This window comes from Diceros bicornis, chromosome 17, assembly GCF_020826845.1.
Source record: "Diceros bicornis minor isolate mBicDic1 chromosome 17, mDicBic1.mat.cur, whole genome shotgun sequence".
Taxonomy (NCBI): Eukaryota; Metazoa; Chordata; class Mammalia; order Perissodactyla; family Rhinocerotidae; genus Diceros; species Diceros bicornis.
Genome location: NC_080756.1, coordinates 53,715,935 through 53,732,276, shown reverse-complemented (window position 1 = coordinate 53,732,276; position 16,342 = coordinate 53,715,935). Strand labels below are relative to the sequence as shown.

Sequence of the window (16,342 nt, the reverse complement as noted above, 5' to 3'; positions counted from 1 at the left end):
GTAATCATATATTTATCTGACACTTGCAAGAAATTCACAATCTATAATTACTAGAATATTGATAATTCTCTCCATCTGTGTAATAATCAGTTGGCCTTGCCCTTTTTTACTTTTTATGTGGAAGAAGGGAAATACTATAAATTCCTTAAGGGTCAGGATTTTTTTATCCTTTATACTGATGAATCCGCAACTTCTTGGAGAGGACCTGATACATAGTATGTGCTCAGCAAATACCTGTTTAACTGAATTTGATAATTGTTCCATCTCTAGATGCTGTAAACCTGAGAGGAGGGGCAAAACATTGCAGAATGGCTAGAATTCAGAACGGATGGTATGGTGAATGCTGTGTTAAGGACTTTGGATTGTGTTCCACAGGCAGTTGGTTCTCTCTTTCCTGCAGCCTGGGAGAGTTGGTCTGGCTCCTGGGTATTCAGGTTTCCTTCCTCCCAGGAAAGATTATGCTAATCAGAAGACAAGTAGAGCCAAAAACTAGCCCAATTTTTCCCTCCCTTTTCTTCTCTCAGATTGTCCTTCCCTCTCCTTCAAGATTGTAGACCCAGCCTACAATCAAAAAGCAGCTGATAAATTTATAGGATTATGAATTCTTTCTGCTTACACTCCTTCAAACAACCTTAATTCTCAGATAGCAGCACCCACTCAACTTTGCCTTACATAGATAATAATTATTCTCATCTCTTCATAGATTGATTTCATTCAGAGCAAATGTGAGAGCAAAAGATAAAACGTATTTGCCCTCCCTCCAGGCTTTTCTGGTAGCATTTTGTCTGTGAAACTAAGAGGCTGTAGCTGCTATTAAAAGAGGGAAGGAGGATGGGCTTAAAAAAACGGAGTGGGGAGGGTAAAGGATGTGGTTTTAAAAGGAGGGGAGAGAGTGACTCGTTGCCTAGGGTGGGGCCAGAATTTGAGGTCAAAAAATTCTCAGAGGTCATGAGATTACTTGGGGGCGGGTATAGGGTGGGGCTGGGGGAGGCGGGGGCTTGTCCCCTTCCAGGCTCCACCCTTTGTAGAGATTATAAATGGGTGCCTGGCGTCATCTCTGAACAGTGTGGGTGAGATATAGGAGCACATCTGAGGACTTGAAGGAAAACTTGCTGCCGAGGACATTTTGAAGGTTTTGTTGGCTGGAAGAGGTGTTTCTGGAATCCCACTCCTAGATCTTTCTTGAAGATTCGAAAAGATTTAAATTAGGGCCATGGGGACACAGAAGGTAAGAATGACACAATTACCAGTTATTTTTGCTTGTTTGGGGTACGCTCAGAAAGGCAAACCTTAATGGTGATTGCTGTGTTCTATTTTATTCTAAGTGGCCTAGCCATGTGAAGGCCTTTTCATTCTTCAGCCTGCAATGCTACAGCCTCACCGGTTCTCTTTGAATGTCGTATCCTATAAAGGATTTATCCCAGCACTGTTCATCTTCTGTTGTACGGAAAGTCACCTGGTGAAGTTGTGTTTGCGTCTCAGATTTTTTTTTTTTTTCCTTACATAATTACACGCTCCTGAGGATGTGAGGATGGGAAGATAGAGTGTTGAGGGGACCAGGGGCTGTTTGATTGTGTTGATCACAAGTGTGGGTCTCAGAGCCAGCATAAGGATTTCTCTGGAAGCATTAGACCTTGAAAGGACCTGGAATTTGTCTGGAGGCATGGGTCAGTGCCCAGGTATCTGTTCTATAACCTCTGGGATCCCCTGGATACTAAGGAGAGAGAATTCCAGTTGTCTGTCCTACTGTGGTTATGATTGTGAGTGCAGGATATATTAATGTATTATTGTGTGTCATGTGTGCAGTACTTGTAGGGAAAAAGGCATTTTCACTAAGGTAAACTTATTTGAAAATAAAGGAAGATAAGAGAAGGGATGAAAAAATGGGAAAGAAGAGGAAAAAGCCCTCAAGGATAATAAACGATAAGGAAAAAAAGAAGAGGTTTTTACTAAAAAGAAAAGGATTAAACAGAACGAACTATGCACTGGCAGGGGGCCTCAGGGGTACTTATGCCTGTATGCCTGGGAGGCAAGGTCAGCTTGGGGAACTGAAACTCCCAACCTGCCTGAGAGAGAAGGAGTTTAAGATAAGGAAGGTTTAGGGGCCATAGAGGATGGCCCCAGGCACAAAAATTGAGCTACTATGAGGAGGAAAGCTTAGATAACACCCACTTGAATTATTCCCCACCAGGTGAGAGATGACTGGGTTGATTCTGCCCTCTCCTCCCCCAAGAAATGTCTCCTCTGTGTTGGGTTGGGAGTGAGCTTGTGCTCTCCCCCTGCTGGGTGCGGGGTAGCAGTACAGTATTAAATAAATGGGAGGAATTTCAAATGGGGCCAGAATGCAGTGGGTAGATAGTGTACATTCCATGATCCAGAGAGATAAGGGACTCAAGGAGTAGCCCAGTGGTGAAGACGCACGCCGCCATCACCACTCCGGGCTTCTGTGGAATCTGGGGTACAGGTAGACTACACTGGATCTGGCTGTTTCCCAAATAATCCCTTGTTAGGAATCCTAAAGCTCTCTTTTCCTCTGCTCTCCCAGTTGTTTCTATTCTTGGGTGCAATTCTATGCTTGCTTTTACCTGGGGCAGTTTTTTGAATGCTTCTAAACCGACTAACCCAGTTCTTCTTCCTTCCTAAATTTTTTTGCCACTTTTCCCGAGTTTACTCGACATGTCTGTCCATATAGCTCCAGATAACTTCTTCAGTATAACCTCTTCTTTTGTGTTCCCCATTCATTACCTAAATCTCATTAAATTTTTGTTCTTTTCATACTACTCATAGGCCAAGTTCTCCTAATATGTCTCCTTAATTAATAAGAGACAGTCATCAATCAAGAGCTTTAAGGACTGTTTCTCCCCTTCCTCCTCCCTCCCCTCAGGTCACCGCATCTCTGATCTTTGCCATCAGCGTTGCTACAATAGGCTCTTTCCAGTTTGGCTACAACACTGGAGTCATCAATGCTCCTGAGATGGTGAGTACCCAGCGACTAGAGTTAGAATTTTGAATAGGGAAATTATTCGTTTAAGTAGGGTTTCGAGAATTAAGAGTTTAAGACAAACTTGGTATCTAGCTTGGCTAAGACTGAAGAGGGGGAATAATATTGATAGGAAAGTCTAGTTGAATCACTAATCAAATCAAAAAGCTCAGTTGCTTCCTGTACCCTGCACTGTACTCATTCTTCTTCTCACCCTCTAGTGATATACTCCCTTTATGATTCCTTAGGGGTTAGTTACAAAGAAGAACGGGGTGCTCTTAAGAGAAGGCTGGGGTAGTTACTGAACATGAGTGCTACTACCTACTGGGATTTTCAGGACAAATAAAAAATTGTTCTTTTCAGAGCGAGTAACATTAACTCCAGTATGTTATCTGTCTCTTCCATCCCCATCTATTCATTCCCTTGATTCTCTGCCTTTAAAGTAATCATGATGCTGTTCTCTTAAGGAAGAGAAAATCTGCAATATTTGTCTCTTTTCTCATCTGACTGTAACAGTCTGTCCTCCCATCGACCATTTTAACTTGCAGATCATAAAGGACTTCCTCAATTACAGTTTGGAAGAGAGGTTAGAAGACCCACCCACTGAGATGTTACTCACGTCTCTCTGGTCCTTGTCAGTGGCCATCTTCTCCGTTGGTGGTATGATTGGCTCCTTTTCCGTTGGACTCTTTGTCAACCGCTTTGGCAGGTATTGACCAGAAACTGGGCGAGGAAGAGAGTAGTACTGGTTGCATAGAGGACAGGTATTGAGAATTAGGGCGGGGAGGTGGTGATGCATTTGAATGAGAGCACCTCAAATTCTGATCAAGGGAAACCTAGTCCAACTGGCACTGAATATGACTGCTCTTGCTTGGAGCTCTACTACCCTGCATAGCTTCCACCCAGCCATCAAGAGATGGGCCATGTGAATGATTGGCCTTTGCAGTTAGCTTAAGCTAATTCAGAGTTATTCTCTAGTAAAGCCCACTATGGAGTTTCCCAGAAACATACTTTATTTACAAAGTCAGAAGTTGTTTGTTTTTCTTAAAAATTTTTGGGTTTCATACAAGTGTTTTCATTATTTTACACAGCAGGACTGGTAGGAAATATTTTATAATCCTTGATCTGTGGCAAATGTGGATAATGGCCAAATACCTGAACTGAAAATTGTTTTCCAGTAAAAAAAAAATTAAATCTTCTCACTCATGGCTGGCTTAATAAAATATCTTGGAGGGTAGAATAATAATTAGAGGTAGTTTGCTAATTAGATGTTCTGGAAACGCAAATGGAATTCAAGTTTTAAAAAAAATTAAAACAACCTATTTTATTTAGTAATGTTTGATTTTTGTTTTGTTTTTTGTTTTTGAGGCTACCTTTTATCTAGTAAAGTCATTAAAATTTTAATGTGGGCCTCCCATAACTAACGTGGCTTTCTTTACTGTTATTTTATTAGCAAAAGAACCTAGTAGAAGAGGGGGGAAATAGGGAAAGGAATGAAGAGAAAGGTGAAAGTGTGAATGAGGGATGATATTTTTCTCTTACCAGTGGTTCTCTACCTTGGCTGCACATTTGGGATCTCCTGGGGGAGCTTTTAAAAGTCCCAGTTCTGGGCCACACCCCAAGCCAATTAAATCATCATCTCTGGAGATAGGACCCATGTATCGGTATTTTTCAACGCTCCCTAAGGAACTCCAATGGGCCGCACCAAATCGAGAGTCACTGTTGAAGTATTATAGTGCTGGTTCTTCCCAACATCCTTAGTAATTTTTCATTGTTAATCTTTTGCCTCTATCTTCTCTCAGCTGTGATGGTGACTTTGTCTCCCATGGTTAGCACATAAATGCAGTAATTATTTTATACTGATTATTAATACTAATTGTTAATGGCATCGCCACAGTCTAGCCTAGAGAAGGAGAGCTAAAGCTGACTACTTTCTGCATAAAATTTTCTGTGATGTAGAAAAACTTGTCTGAAATAGTCTACCATTAGTATGTTGGTGATATCTAAGCAACTACATTATAATAAAATGCTGTAAAAAGCATAACAAGATCAGCACTGATTCAGAATTTTTTCCTGAGTGAGTTCGTGGATCTGGCTATATCAGAATTGCCTAGGGCAGTAGTTCTCAAACTTTAGCTTGCATCAAATCACCTGGAGGGCTTTTTAGAACACAGATTGCTGGGCCCCGCCCCAGAATCAGACCTAATGATTTAGTAATTCTGGGGCGGAGTGGGACAGTTTAGCAAATTTCTACCTGATGCTAGTTTGTGGACCACTTTGAGAACTACTGTCCTAAAGTGCTTGCTAGAATCCTAGGCTATAACTAAGACTTAGGATAATCTTAAACAAGTTCTCTAGGTAAGTTTTATGCATATAGAGGTGTAAGAACCATTAATCCTAGTTATCCCAACTAGAAATGTTCTGATAATAGAAAGTGGACAAGTTAGACCATATAGGAGCTTGGAGAAGAGTAGAATGATAGGAAAGAAGGAGAGAGATTGGGGCCTATTTTGCTAACTTCACTTGTCTTTGTTTAACCTTTCAGGCGCAATTCAATGCTTATTGCCAACCTATTGGCTGTCGCTGGTGGCTGCCTTATGGGGTTCTGCAAAGTAGCGGAGTCATTTGAAATGCTGATTCTGGGCCGATTGGTTATTGGCCTCTTCTGCGGCCTCTGTACAGGTTTTGTGCCCATGTACATTGGAGAGATATCTCCTACTGCCCTACGGGGGGCCTTTGGCACTCTCAACCAGCTGGGCATCGTCATCGGGATTCTGGTGGCCCAGGTACTGTGGAAGTTATACTTAAGGAATGTTAGTTTCATGGCTCATTAAATGAGTTAACATGGATAAATTACTCAAAAGAATGTCTGGCACATATTCAACTGTATATAAGTTTCAGATATTATTACTATAGCTCACAGAAAGCTAAAGAAGCAGGCAGGGTAGAGAAAGGAAAGGAAACATAATTTATCTTTTTCTGTGGTGAAAGAATGGATGAGTTTCTGATACTACAGTATTATCTTTGTCTGGTTTCTAGATCTTTGGTCTGAAAGTCATCTTGGGAACTGAAGATCTTTGGCCCCTGCTATTGGCCTTCACCATCATTCCAGCTATCCTACAAAGTGCGGCCCTTCCGTTTTGCCCCGAAAGTCCTAGATTCTTGCTCATTAACAGAAAGGAAGAGGAGGGTACTAAGAAGAGTGAGTATTTTTCACACCTTCACTATAGGAATTTTAGGGTTGTGGTTTGTTTTAAGAAGAGAGTATTGGATCTATTTTTTGTCATCTCCTTTCCCTGGCCCCTAGAACCCAAGTGGAGAGTTTTCTGATTGCTCTTAAGTAAGAAACTTTCAACTCTTAAAGAAGGAGGTGAGGGCCGGCCCCGTGGCTTAGCGGTTAAGTGCGCGCGCTCCTCCGCTGCTGGTGGCCTGGGTTCGGATCCCGGTCGTGCACCGACGCACCGCTTCTCCGGCCATGCTGAGGCCGTGTCCCACATACAGCAACTAGAAGGATGTGCAGCTATGACATACAAGTATCTACTGGGGCTTTGGGGGAAAAAAATAAATAAATAAAATCTTAAAAAAAAAAAAAAAAGAATGAGGTGAGAAGGCAAGTTAAGGCATGGATGCTGATTGATCAGCAATATCCAGGCCTCATCTCATGTGGTTTCTTTCCAGCTGTCTTACGGGAAAAAAGAATTTAGGATAGCACCTTATATTTATCCTTTCCTCTTTGTTCTTTTCACTAGTCCTCCAGCGATTGTGGGGCACTCAGGATGTGACTCAGGACATCCAGGAGATGAAAGATGAGAGTGTTAGGATGGCACAGGAAAAGCAAGTCACTGTGCTGGAGCTCTTTAGAGCACCCAACTACCTGCAGCCCATCATCATTGCCATCATGCTCCAGCTCTCTCAGCAGCTCTCTGGAATCAATGCTGTGAGTATCTACTTGTGTCAAAGGTATCCTATAATACTTCACTTAAAACAGCTGACCAGAGGTGAAGAGCATTAGTCGTTGCTCACCTTCTTACATAGAGAGTCCCTTACAATGCTTGCCTCATAGCAGCCACTCAGAAAATGTTGATTATCTAGGTTTTGATTTGGTTTTGTTTTTATTTCTTAAAATTATATCTGTAGTACATGGTTTCCATGTGGAAAAATGAGAAAATAAATAAAATTTGTCACCCTTAGTCTTGGAACTTATGGTTAACATTTGTCTTCTTCCAGACTTTTCAACATATAAGGCATCACAAATTTATCTAATTTTCATTATTTCTCTTTTTTGACCACTCATTTTTTATTTCTGGTCATGTTTAACTGTGATCTATCTTACATGATGTCATCAATGTTAATATAGGCCATACAACCAAAGTAGATCCAAGAACTTAGGGGCCAGCCCAGTGGCATAGCAATTAAATTCTGCTTTGGCGGCCTGGGGTTCGCTGGTTCAGATGCTGGGCGCAGACCTGCTCACCGCTCATCAAGCCCTTCTGGAACGGCGGCCCATATAGAAGAGCTGCAACTCTACAACTACGTACTGGGACTTTGGGGAGAAAGAAACAAAAAGAGGAAGATTGGCAACAGATGTTAGCACAGAGCCAATCTTCCTAAAAAAAAAAAAAAAAGAATTTATATACCTTGGCTTTTTTCCAGGACTTTGCAGTCTAAAAAATCAGTGTGAAGCCCTGGGGAACAATTAAGGAAATCAATTCAAGAGGTCTGGGGGGCACACTGACAACTTCAGACTGAGCTGGGCTTACTGCTCTACATATTTTTAAACTAGAATAGTGACTATGATAGTTTAAAGTGGGAGGCAAAATGGAGGCTAGCATTTGGCAGGTAGCCCTCGTATTCTACGCAAATATCACCTTCTTGCTTTTGAATCTTGGGTGTGGGAAGAGAAGGTATTCCTATACCTTCTATCTGTTTGCAGATAAAATATTTGGATATGAAGAACACCCTTGTCTCACCTCTTTAAATACTGATTCATGCCCTGAGGGTTTCCCATCAGTCTTCGATCAATGTGATTAAGTAGTTTTGTAACAAAGCATTTTGAAAAACACACTTGATACTGAAAATAGTGTTAGTCCTCGGCCTTTTCTCTTCCCTAACAGACCAGAAGGATACTTATATTTGAAATAGCAGTGCTTCTCATGAGGGCTTAGAGACTGTTGTATCAGAACCTGGGAGGAAAATAGTCTGAAAAAGCCTGTGACGTGATTTTGATGGATCCCAGTCTCAAATTTCCTCATTTGAAAAATCAGTGTAATAAAATATACTCTCAAGACTTTTAAAAGCAGCAGGGCTGGGACTAGAATGAGGCTATAGGTGCAGGTGCATGGTCCTGAGAAGGAGCCTGCCTTAGATTATGCACCCTAGGCACCTTGCTTGCCTCACCACAGTCCGGGCCCCGAAAAACAGGATCAGAAAAAGACCGCTCTCAGAAAATGACAAATGATAGATGAGCACTCTGCAGGACAGACCCCTCCCACTTCAGGAAATGGTGTGTGAAAATCACTTTTCCAACCTACATTTGAGCAAATTTCTCTTAAAAAAGGCAGAAGCGTAAGAGGTTGGATAGTGTTTACCTAGCGGAGTAAACTGCTTTTAGGTAAGATGATGTAAGGGTTAGCTTAACCTAACTTAATGGCACTAGATAGCAAGGTAATTTTACTGTGAGAAGTTTGTTTGAGATGTGTATGTATACATTCGGTTTTTGATGTGTACACTTTTATGTAAGGAAGAGAATTAGCATAACTATTCATTGCTAGTTTTAACTGTTCAAACGTCTGTCCTCACAAGCTTTATATCATTAAAGATTATTGGAAATTTTTAACAGTCTTCCTTACCTCACCCTTGCTTCTCCTCTAGAGCAGCATTTTTCAGTGAGGATGACACTACTAATCTCAGTTTTAAAAAGCACAACCTTATTTTAGAAAATAAAAATATACATAGGTTTTATCTTAGGTTGTAGGCATTTGACGAGTTGTTTCCTGAAGAGGTAAATCCCAATGTGGAGGCATATATTCATCAAGAAGTCTGGCGAATACTGCTACAGAGGCAAATACTCTGGGTGAAATAACTCCTGAACCACACCTGAGGGACTGACTGAACCTGAGTGATCTAGATACTGTTCCCGTGTTACCTTGAAGTCTGAGTCCAATATTCTGACATCTTTTTAACTATAACAGTTGTAGCAACCCTACGTTTTAGCACTGTGTTTAGCAAATAATAAAAATAGTATATATTAAATAGTAGTTTAATATATTAAATTAAAGTAGTAGCTGGTGTTATTTCCTAAAACACTTAGGACCTAGTCCTAAGTTCTATATAGATGAGCAGGCTGAGGTTACTCCTCAGTTTCTTCACTAGCAAATTGGGACATCAATCTGCCTATCACTGTTTTGAGAGAAGGGGAAAAGTCCATTGAAAAAGCTTATTAAGACTTAAATTGGGGCTGGCCCTGTGGCTTAGCGGTTAAGTGCGCGCGCTCCGCTACTGGCGGCCTGGGTTCGGATCCGGGTGCGCACCGACGCACCGCTTCTCTGGCCATGCTGAGGCCACGTCCCACATACAGCAACTAGAAGGATGTGCAGCTATGACATACAACTATCTACTGGGGCTTTGGGGGAAAAAAATAAATAAATGAAATCTTTAAAAAAAAAAAAGACTTAAATTGAAAGACTTAATTGAAAAACTTAATAAGACAAATGTTTATATAAGTTAAAGTGAATGTAAGGAAGAGACCAAAGGGAGTGGTAGGAATAAGCATAGTTAGGAAAAAAATGGAAATGAGCAGCTAGAATTGAGAATTAAGAAGAGAATAGAGATAAGATACAGAAGGTAGGGGCCCAACCAGGTGGTGCAAGCGGTTAAGTGCGCACGCTCCACTGCGGCAGCCCGGGGTTCACAGGTTCGGATCCCGGGCGTGCACCGACGCACTGCTTGGCAAGCCATGCTGTGGCGGCATCCCATATAAAGTAGAGGAAAATGGGCATGGATGTTAGCCCAGGGCCAGTCTTCCTCAGCAAAAAAAGAGGAGGATTGGCAGATGTTAGCTCAGGGCCGATCTTCCTCACAAAAAAAAAGATACAGAAGGTAATTCATTTGCAGAAAAGATACTGTGATTGAACAAAAAATCCGTGGAAACTTTTGGGACTTTTGAATTTACTTTTGAGAGTTCTATTTAATTGCTGTGCACAATTGCTATTTCAAACTTGCATCTTTTGTTTCCTATTAGGTTTTCTATTACTCAACAGGAATCTTCAAAGATGCAGGTGTTCAGGAGCCAATTTATGCCACTATTGGTGCAGGAGTGGTTAATACTGTCTTCACTGTAGTTTCTGTAAGTTGAATGGTTTGATAATTTTTGGCAGGGGGGAAGAGAAATTCTTGCTACACATGGTTTAAAGATAGGTTTCATGTCCTTCCACGTCCCTACCGTCATTTAGTTAAACCTTTTTTTGTTGTTTAATTCCTCTTTAGGGAAAAAGAGATAGTGAATGATGGTGTAAGTAGTCTTCACTGTCTTCAAACAAATATGGAATGGACAGAAAGAGGGTGGTATGGAAGAGATGATTATATAGGATGCTGTAAACTTGGGACTGGAAAGGGGAAGTGTGACTGTAACAAGTATCCTGATTGATAAGGAGGTTCAGGTAGCTCATACAGTGTTTTCATGAAAGGGAAAGCAGAAGTCTCATGTTTGTATTACTCTTCTTGTAGCTATTCCTGGTGGATAGGGCAGGGAGGAGGACGCTACACATGATAGGCCTTGGAGGGATGGCTTCTTGTTCTATCGTCATGACCGTTTCACTGTTACTAAAGGTGAGTGAGCTTTGAGTGAAGGAAAGGGAGGGGAGGGGGAAAGGAGAGAGCTTACAGTTGGCTCTCTGTGTTGGGTGGGTAGTTGAGGTTGGAGATGGATAAAGTCAAATTTGAGAGAAGCAGCATTCCAGAGTTTTAAGAAAAATGGATCATCAGAGAGAGGTAATTAAACTGCTGGAATCCTTAAATCTATATAACATATAGCTTGTAAAATACATTATCTAATTTAATTCTTAAAGTAATCTTGAGGTAATTATTATTCCCATTTTACAGATGATGAAATGGTCTCAGTGCAAAATGACATTTGTGTGATCACACAGCTGGAATTCAAAAACCCAAGGCTTTTGACTGAGTCTAGTAACTCCATTATACCATAGGACAGAAGGAGTTTTTCATTATCAGTCAGTACATCTCTGGGAAGCTGGATTCTGCCTAGGTCATGCTGTCTTTAATATTCACTTTTATCTGTTCCTTCCTCACATAGGACGACTATCATTGGATGAGCTTTGTCTGTATTGGGGCTATCTTGATCTTCGTGGCCTTCTTTGAAATTGGCCCAGGCCCCATTCCCTGGTTTATTGTGGCCGAACTCTTCAGCCAGGGACCCCGCCCAGCTGCAGTGGCAGTGGCTGGTTGTTCCAACTGGACCTCCAACTTTTTGGTTGGACTGCTCTTCCCCTCAGCTGCGGTAAGTAAAACAAAACTCACCTAGCCCATCTTGAAACCAGCCTGCTTAACCCAACATGTTTAAGATAGACCTTAATAATGGTTACTGACATTATGAAGGATTAGATATCAAGGGCTTTAAACCAGATTTTTGCCTCATTTTCAATAACATATAGAAAAAGAAGGGATGATAGTAGCAAAGATTGAAGCAGGAGGGCAAAACTGGAAACTTTTGAAAGACCTCTAGTCTGAGATGATACAGGCCTAGTTCTGCCTGGAAACAGAATGATAGTGATAAGCCTCAAAGGATTCCAAACCAATAAAGGATTCCCTGACTTATGGTGGTTTGACTTACAATTTTTTGACTTGACAATGGTGAGAAAGCGATACACGTTCAGTGGAAACCATACTTGGAATTTTGGATTTTGATCTTTTCCTGGGCTAGCAATATGTAGTAAGATACTCTCGTGATGCTGGGCAGCAGCTTCAAGGCCCAGCTTTCAATCAGCCACACTATCATAAAGGCAGACACCGGATACACTTAGAACCATTCTTTACGCAGGCAACCATTCTGTTTTTCACTTTTAGTATAGTAGTCAATAAATTACATGAGATATTCAACACTTTATTATAAAATAGGCTTTGTGTTAGATGAGTTTGCCCAACTGTAGGCTAATGTAAGTGTTCTCAGCACATTTAAGATAGGCTAGGCTAAGTTACCATGCTCGGTAGGTTAGGTGTATTAAATGTATTCGACTTAATGATATTTTCAACTTACGATGAATTTATCAGGACATAACCCCATCATAAGTAGAGAAAGATCTGTACTTAAAATTCATAATTTGAAGTAGTGTTAATAATACCTTCATGATCTGAAAGGCTTGCTAAGCATAGGATGTTAATGAATCAGGTAGGTCCTATTATAAAATGACCTGGAGCTGATTTGTTAACTAAAGGAACTTGGAACGGACATGTAGAATGCATTTCCTATTTCCATGAGTCTTTCAGAAACCCAGATTTTAAAAATAATAATCAAAAGTCTTAAAATACTCATTAGGGGGGCCGGCCCGGTGGCGCAAGCGGTTAAGTGCGCGCGCTCCGCTGCGGCGGCCTGGGGTTCGCTGGTTCGGATCCCGGGCGCGCACCGACGTACTGCTTGGTAAGCCATGCTGTGGCGGCGTCCCATATAAAGTGGAGGAAGATAGGCACCGATGTTAGCCCAGGGCCGTCTTCCTCAGCAAAAAAGGAGGAGGATTGGCGATGTTAGCTCAGGGCTGATCTCCTCACAAAAAAAAAAAAAAAAAAAATACTCATTAGGTATTTGGAAGCAGCTAACTTGAATGAATGGGAAAAGAAATGACACAAAATTACCGAGAAATATAGTAAGTTAGCAATGGAATCATAAATGAATCTCTGAAGAAAGCTTACTGTTTTCATTAAATATGGAAGGGTTATGGCTTGAAGCATTTTGGAAATACGGATGTGAAGGAAACTAGAGTTTGTCAATGACCAGATTTTTGTATCAATGTTCCTTTTTTATTTCCTTTCACTAGTTCTATTTGGGAGCCTACGTTTTTCTTGTCTTCTCCGGCTTCCTTGTTATCTTCTTGGTCTTCACCTTCTTCAAAGTCCCTGAGACCCGTGGCAGGACTTTTGAGGAAATTACACGAGCCTTTGAAGGGCAGACCCGGGAGGCCAATAGAGCTGAGAAAGGCCCCATGGTGGAGATGAACAGCATCCAGCCTGTAAAGGAGACCACCACCAATGTCTAAGCCATGCCTGCTTCCCGCCTCCCTCCCAACATGAAAAAGCAACCTCTCCCTGAGTGAGGGAGAGACCTCATCAGGTTGTAACCCAGGACTGTTTCTGAATGCTGCTACTTGATTCCTTTCTCATCCCACACACTCCATGAGCGCTCAGAGGAACCCAATGCTGAGGTTAGTTGTATCTTCAATGGCTTTTTAAACATTTCATTTCTTGGACATTCTCTTCTGTTTAGGAGAGACCAAGTGAACCTACCTTCATTCCAGGAGGGATTGGCCACTTGGCATGTGACAGCTTTGCCAGCTCTTCCTCCCTTAGGTTCTAATATTGCCTCATGAGGGCACATAAGGGAGTGAGAGTGAGGGTACAATTTCTCCAACCTCAGACTTACCAGGAAGCAAATATACATGAGTGTGGAGGGCAGAGAAGGATTAAATAAGAGCACCTTCCTCCCTTCCATACAGCTCTGCAGAGCAAATTAACTTGAGTTTTATTTATTTTATCTTCTGGTTTTACTGCATAAATATTTATTTTTTTAAGTGTAAAGTAATTTTACCAAATAATGAAAACATAGGGAAATTGAGGTTAGAGGGAGGTGCTTAAAGAGAGGTTATAGGATGGAAGATTTGATACTGGAGAGGTTAAGGTGCAATTACAAGGGAAGAATTCAGGGAGAAATGTAATGCGTTATTGGAGGGTATATGATGTGGTGTGTGAGGTTTGCACTTTGCCTCTTAACAATTTCTGTCCTTCAAATGGAAATTCTCAAGTTTAATTTCTCAGAAAAGTCATGTGCCTGTATAAAGAAGCTATTGGTTTCCTTTGGAACTTTTTTCTTTGTTTAAGATTATATGTAGTATTACTTGGAATCCAGGATTATTACTAAGATGGGCATTGTCGTTAATGGTTGATGGGTTCTAATTTTGGATACAGTCCAGAGAAAGGAAGGTCATTTCTAGAAATCTTCTCTCCCCTCACTGGACCAGACAACTTCTTTTCCTTGTAGTGGACTCAGTTTTTTTTTAAGTACTCCTACCACCCATCTGGTGGCAAAGCCCTCCAAATGAGCAACCTAAAATATTGGTTCTTGGTAGAGGTTTGTTGTTTCTCCATTTTCTTCTTTAGGAGATTTTAGATGTTGATTTTTATTTTGTTATAAGCCATAGCTTTAAAAGAATTCAGAGGAGAATGTTCATAGCTAACTTGGAATTTGTAACCTCCGCTCTGGGGGAGGATTTTTTCTGAACGATTATTTAGTTGAAATATGTTCTTGCTTTAGGGTCATTGCATGCTTGTTTATGTCTGTTACCATGTCAAGTTAGCCTGTTACCATGTTACCATAGTATTATGTCAGGCGCTCTTAGAAGACTTGAAGCTTTCCCACACACCACGTTTGAGATGGTATTGAGTAAATGTGCAGTGTAGCCCATACTTGAGAGTATGAATGTACGTGCACTGTCACTTTGCTCAGGGTGGAAGTAGTTTATTGGTAACTTGCTTCCTCTGTTCCTACAGCCCCCCAGAAGGTGTTAAAACTCCTCCCTATGTATGTAAATAACACTGCCTCTGTGGTGGAATTTGCATCTATGGTTTTCTTCCAGACTTTAGAGTTCAGTCTCATCTGGCTACCTTTCCTTGTTGGAGAGTAGGGGGAGAACTCCCTAAATCTTGAGGTTGCGAGTGGAGGACTCAGCTTCCCACCAGACTCAGACAATGGGAGTAGGAAGGAGAGTGTGAGATCAGGACATGTGTCCTCCTGGGGGCGCTGGCGGGGAGTTGTGGGGGAAAGGGTGGCCTTCTTTGAAGGGGCTAAGAAACAAGCTGAAGACTTTTCTAACTCTGGAACGTTTCAGCGAGTTAGATGAGGTGGGGGGATTTACACTTGGTACAGGTCACCGACACCTCCACAATCATCTACTTTCCCAGTATTTTTATAAATGGAGATTGGACCCCGGTCTTCCTTTCTCGTATGTTGCTTGATCTCCCATTCCCTCTTTGGTGCTTACACATTTCAGGCCCTTTAGCCAAACCCTTGCCTATGACAGTATTTTAGTTCTCAGTTCTCACCATTCCCTCTGGTCATTGAGCCTTTGGATAAAAACTCGCAGAGCTATGGAATGGGGCTTTGTTGGAACAGGTGACTTTCCTCTAACTGCAACTCTACTTCAGGCTCCTCAAAAGCGGTGGGTTGGCAGTGATGGAGTGTGGAAGTTTTCGCATTTCTCAGTGACCATATTGTGAATATTTCCAAATGGATTTTCTATTATTGATGTTACTGTGGTTCTTTGTTTTGAAATAAAAATTCTGAATGTACATATGACATCACAGGCTTGGCTTTTTTGTTTTGTTTTATTTTTGTCCTTCCTGTAACAACAAAATCAGCTTTAAATCCTGGTTTGGCCGCTCAGTACCTGTTGTAACCTTGAGTAAGTTTCTTATAAGAGAGTCTCACACATATGAAAATAGCAATACTTGTTATTATGCAGATGAAATGAAAAAGCCTTAGTACATTGCTTTGCATATTTAATAAATTATGCTGCTTTCTTTCCCCTGTGAGAATTCTTTTTTCTCTCTTAACCGTCTTTCCTACTTCCTTTCTCCTCAAGTCTTAGATCTCTAAAATTCATCCTACACTGATGTCAAGGCACCCATATGACATATTTGTCACTCTCCTACTTAAAATCCTTCAATAGCTTTCAATCAACTACAGAAAAGACTTAAGCCCCCTAGGAGATCACACAACCCCTCCAGGGCAAGGTCCCTGCTACCTTGTCAGTTAGCTCCCATTTATATAAGAAAACACCTCACACCCACTATGGCTCTCATTAACACCTTCATGCCTTCATTTATGTAGTTCTGACACTCCCTTCCCTATGTTTCTATTCACCTACTAAAGATATTTCAATGGCTAGTTTCTATTTCTTTTCAGCCCAGGCATGAGCTCCATGGAGCCTTCCTTACTCCGAACATAATCCTTACACTGTGGTACTTTGTATGGTAGAGGGAATGAAAGAATGAAATACCCCTGACTGTCCCAAAAGAGCCTCTGAGTACACCATATTCTTCATGATTGTGGTTGTCTTAGCTCCCTTTTTGCACCTTTGC

General features: G+C 41.3%; 1 protein-coding gene across 2 annotated transcripts in view; it reads left to right on the top strand.

The window, feature by feature from the left end:
- The window catches only part of SLC2A3 (solute carrier family 2 member 3), a 76,785-nt gene extending 61,228 nt beyond the window's left edge, over positions 1 to 15,557 (top strand). Inside the window, exons 1-10 of one of the 2 annotated variants that reach the window (XM_058558852.1) lie at positions 1,064 to 1,228; positions 2,885 to 2,977; positions 3,529 to 3,689; positions 5,526 to 5,766; positions 6,020 to 6,182; positions 6,730 to 6,917; positions 10,221 to 10,325; positions 10,706 to 10,807; positions 11,292 to 11,495; positions 13,027 to 15,557. In XM_058558852.1, coding sequence (XP_058414835.1) covers positions 1,214 to 1,228; positions 2,885 to 2,977; positions 3,529 to 3,689; positions 5,526 to 5,766; positions 6,020 to 6,182; positions 6,730 to 6,917; positions 10,221 to 10,325; positions 10,706 to 10,807; positions 11,292 to 11,495; positions 13,027 to 13,245 — 1,491 coding nt within the window. In that variant the 5' untranslated portion in view covers positions 1,064 to 1,213 and the 3' untranslated portion in view covers positions 13,246 to 15,557. Of the gene's footprint in view, positions 1 to 1,063; positions 1,229 to 2,884; positions 2,978 to 3,528; positions 3,690 to 5,525; positions 5,767 to 6,019; positions 6,183 to 6,729; positions 6,918 to 10,220; positions 10,326 to 10,705; positions 10,808 to 11,291; positions 11,496 to 13,026 lie in introns of those variants that run through there. The other variant, XM_058558851.1, reaches the window with a different exon arrangement.
- Positions 15,558 to 16,342: the final 785 nt, after the last annotated feature.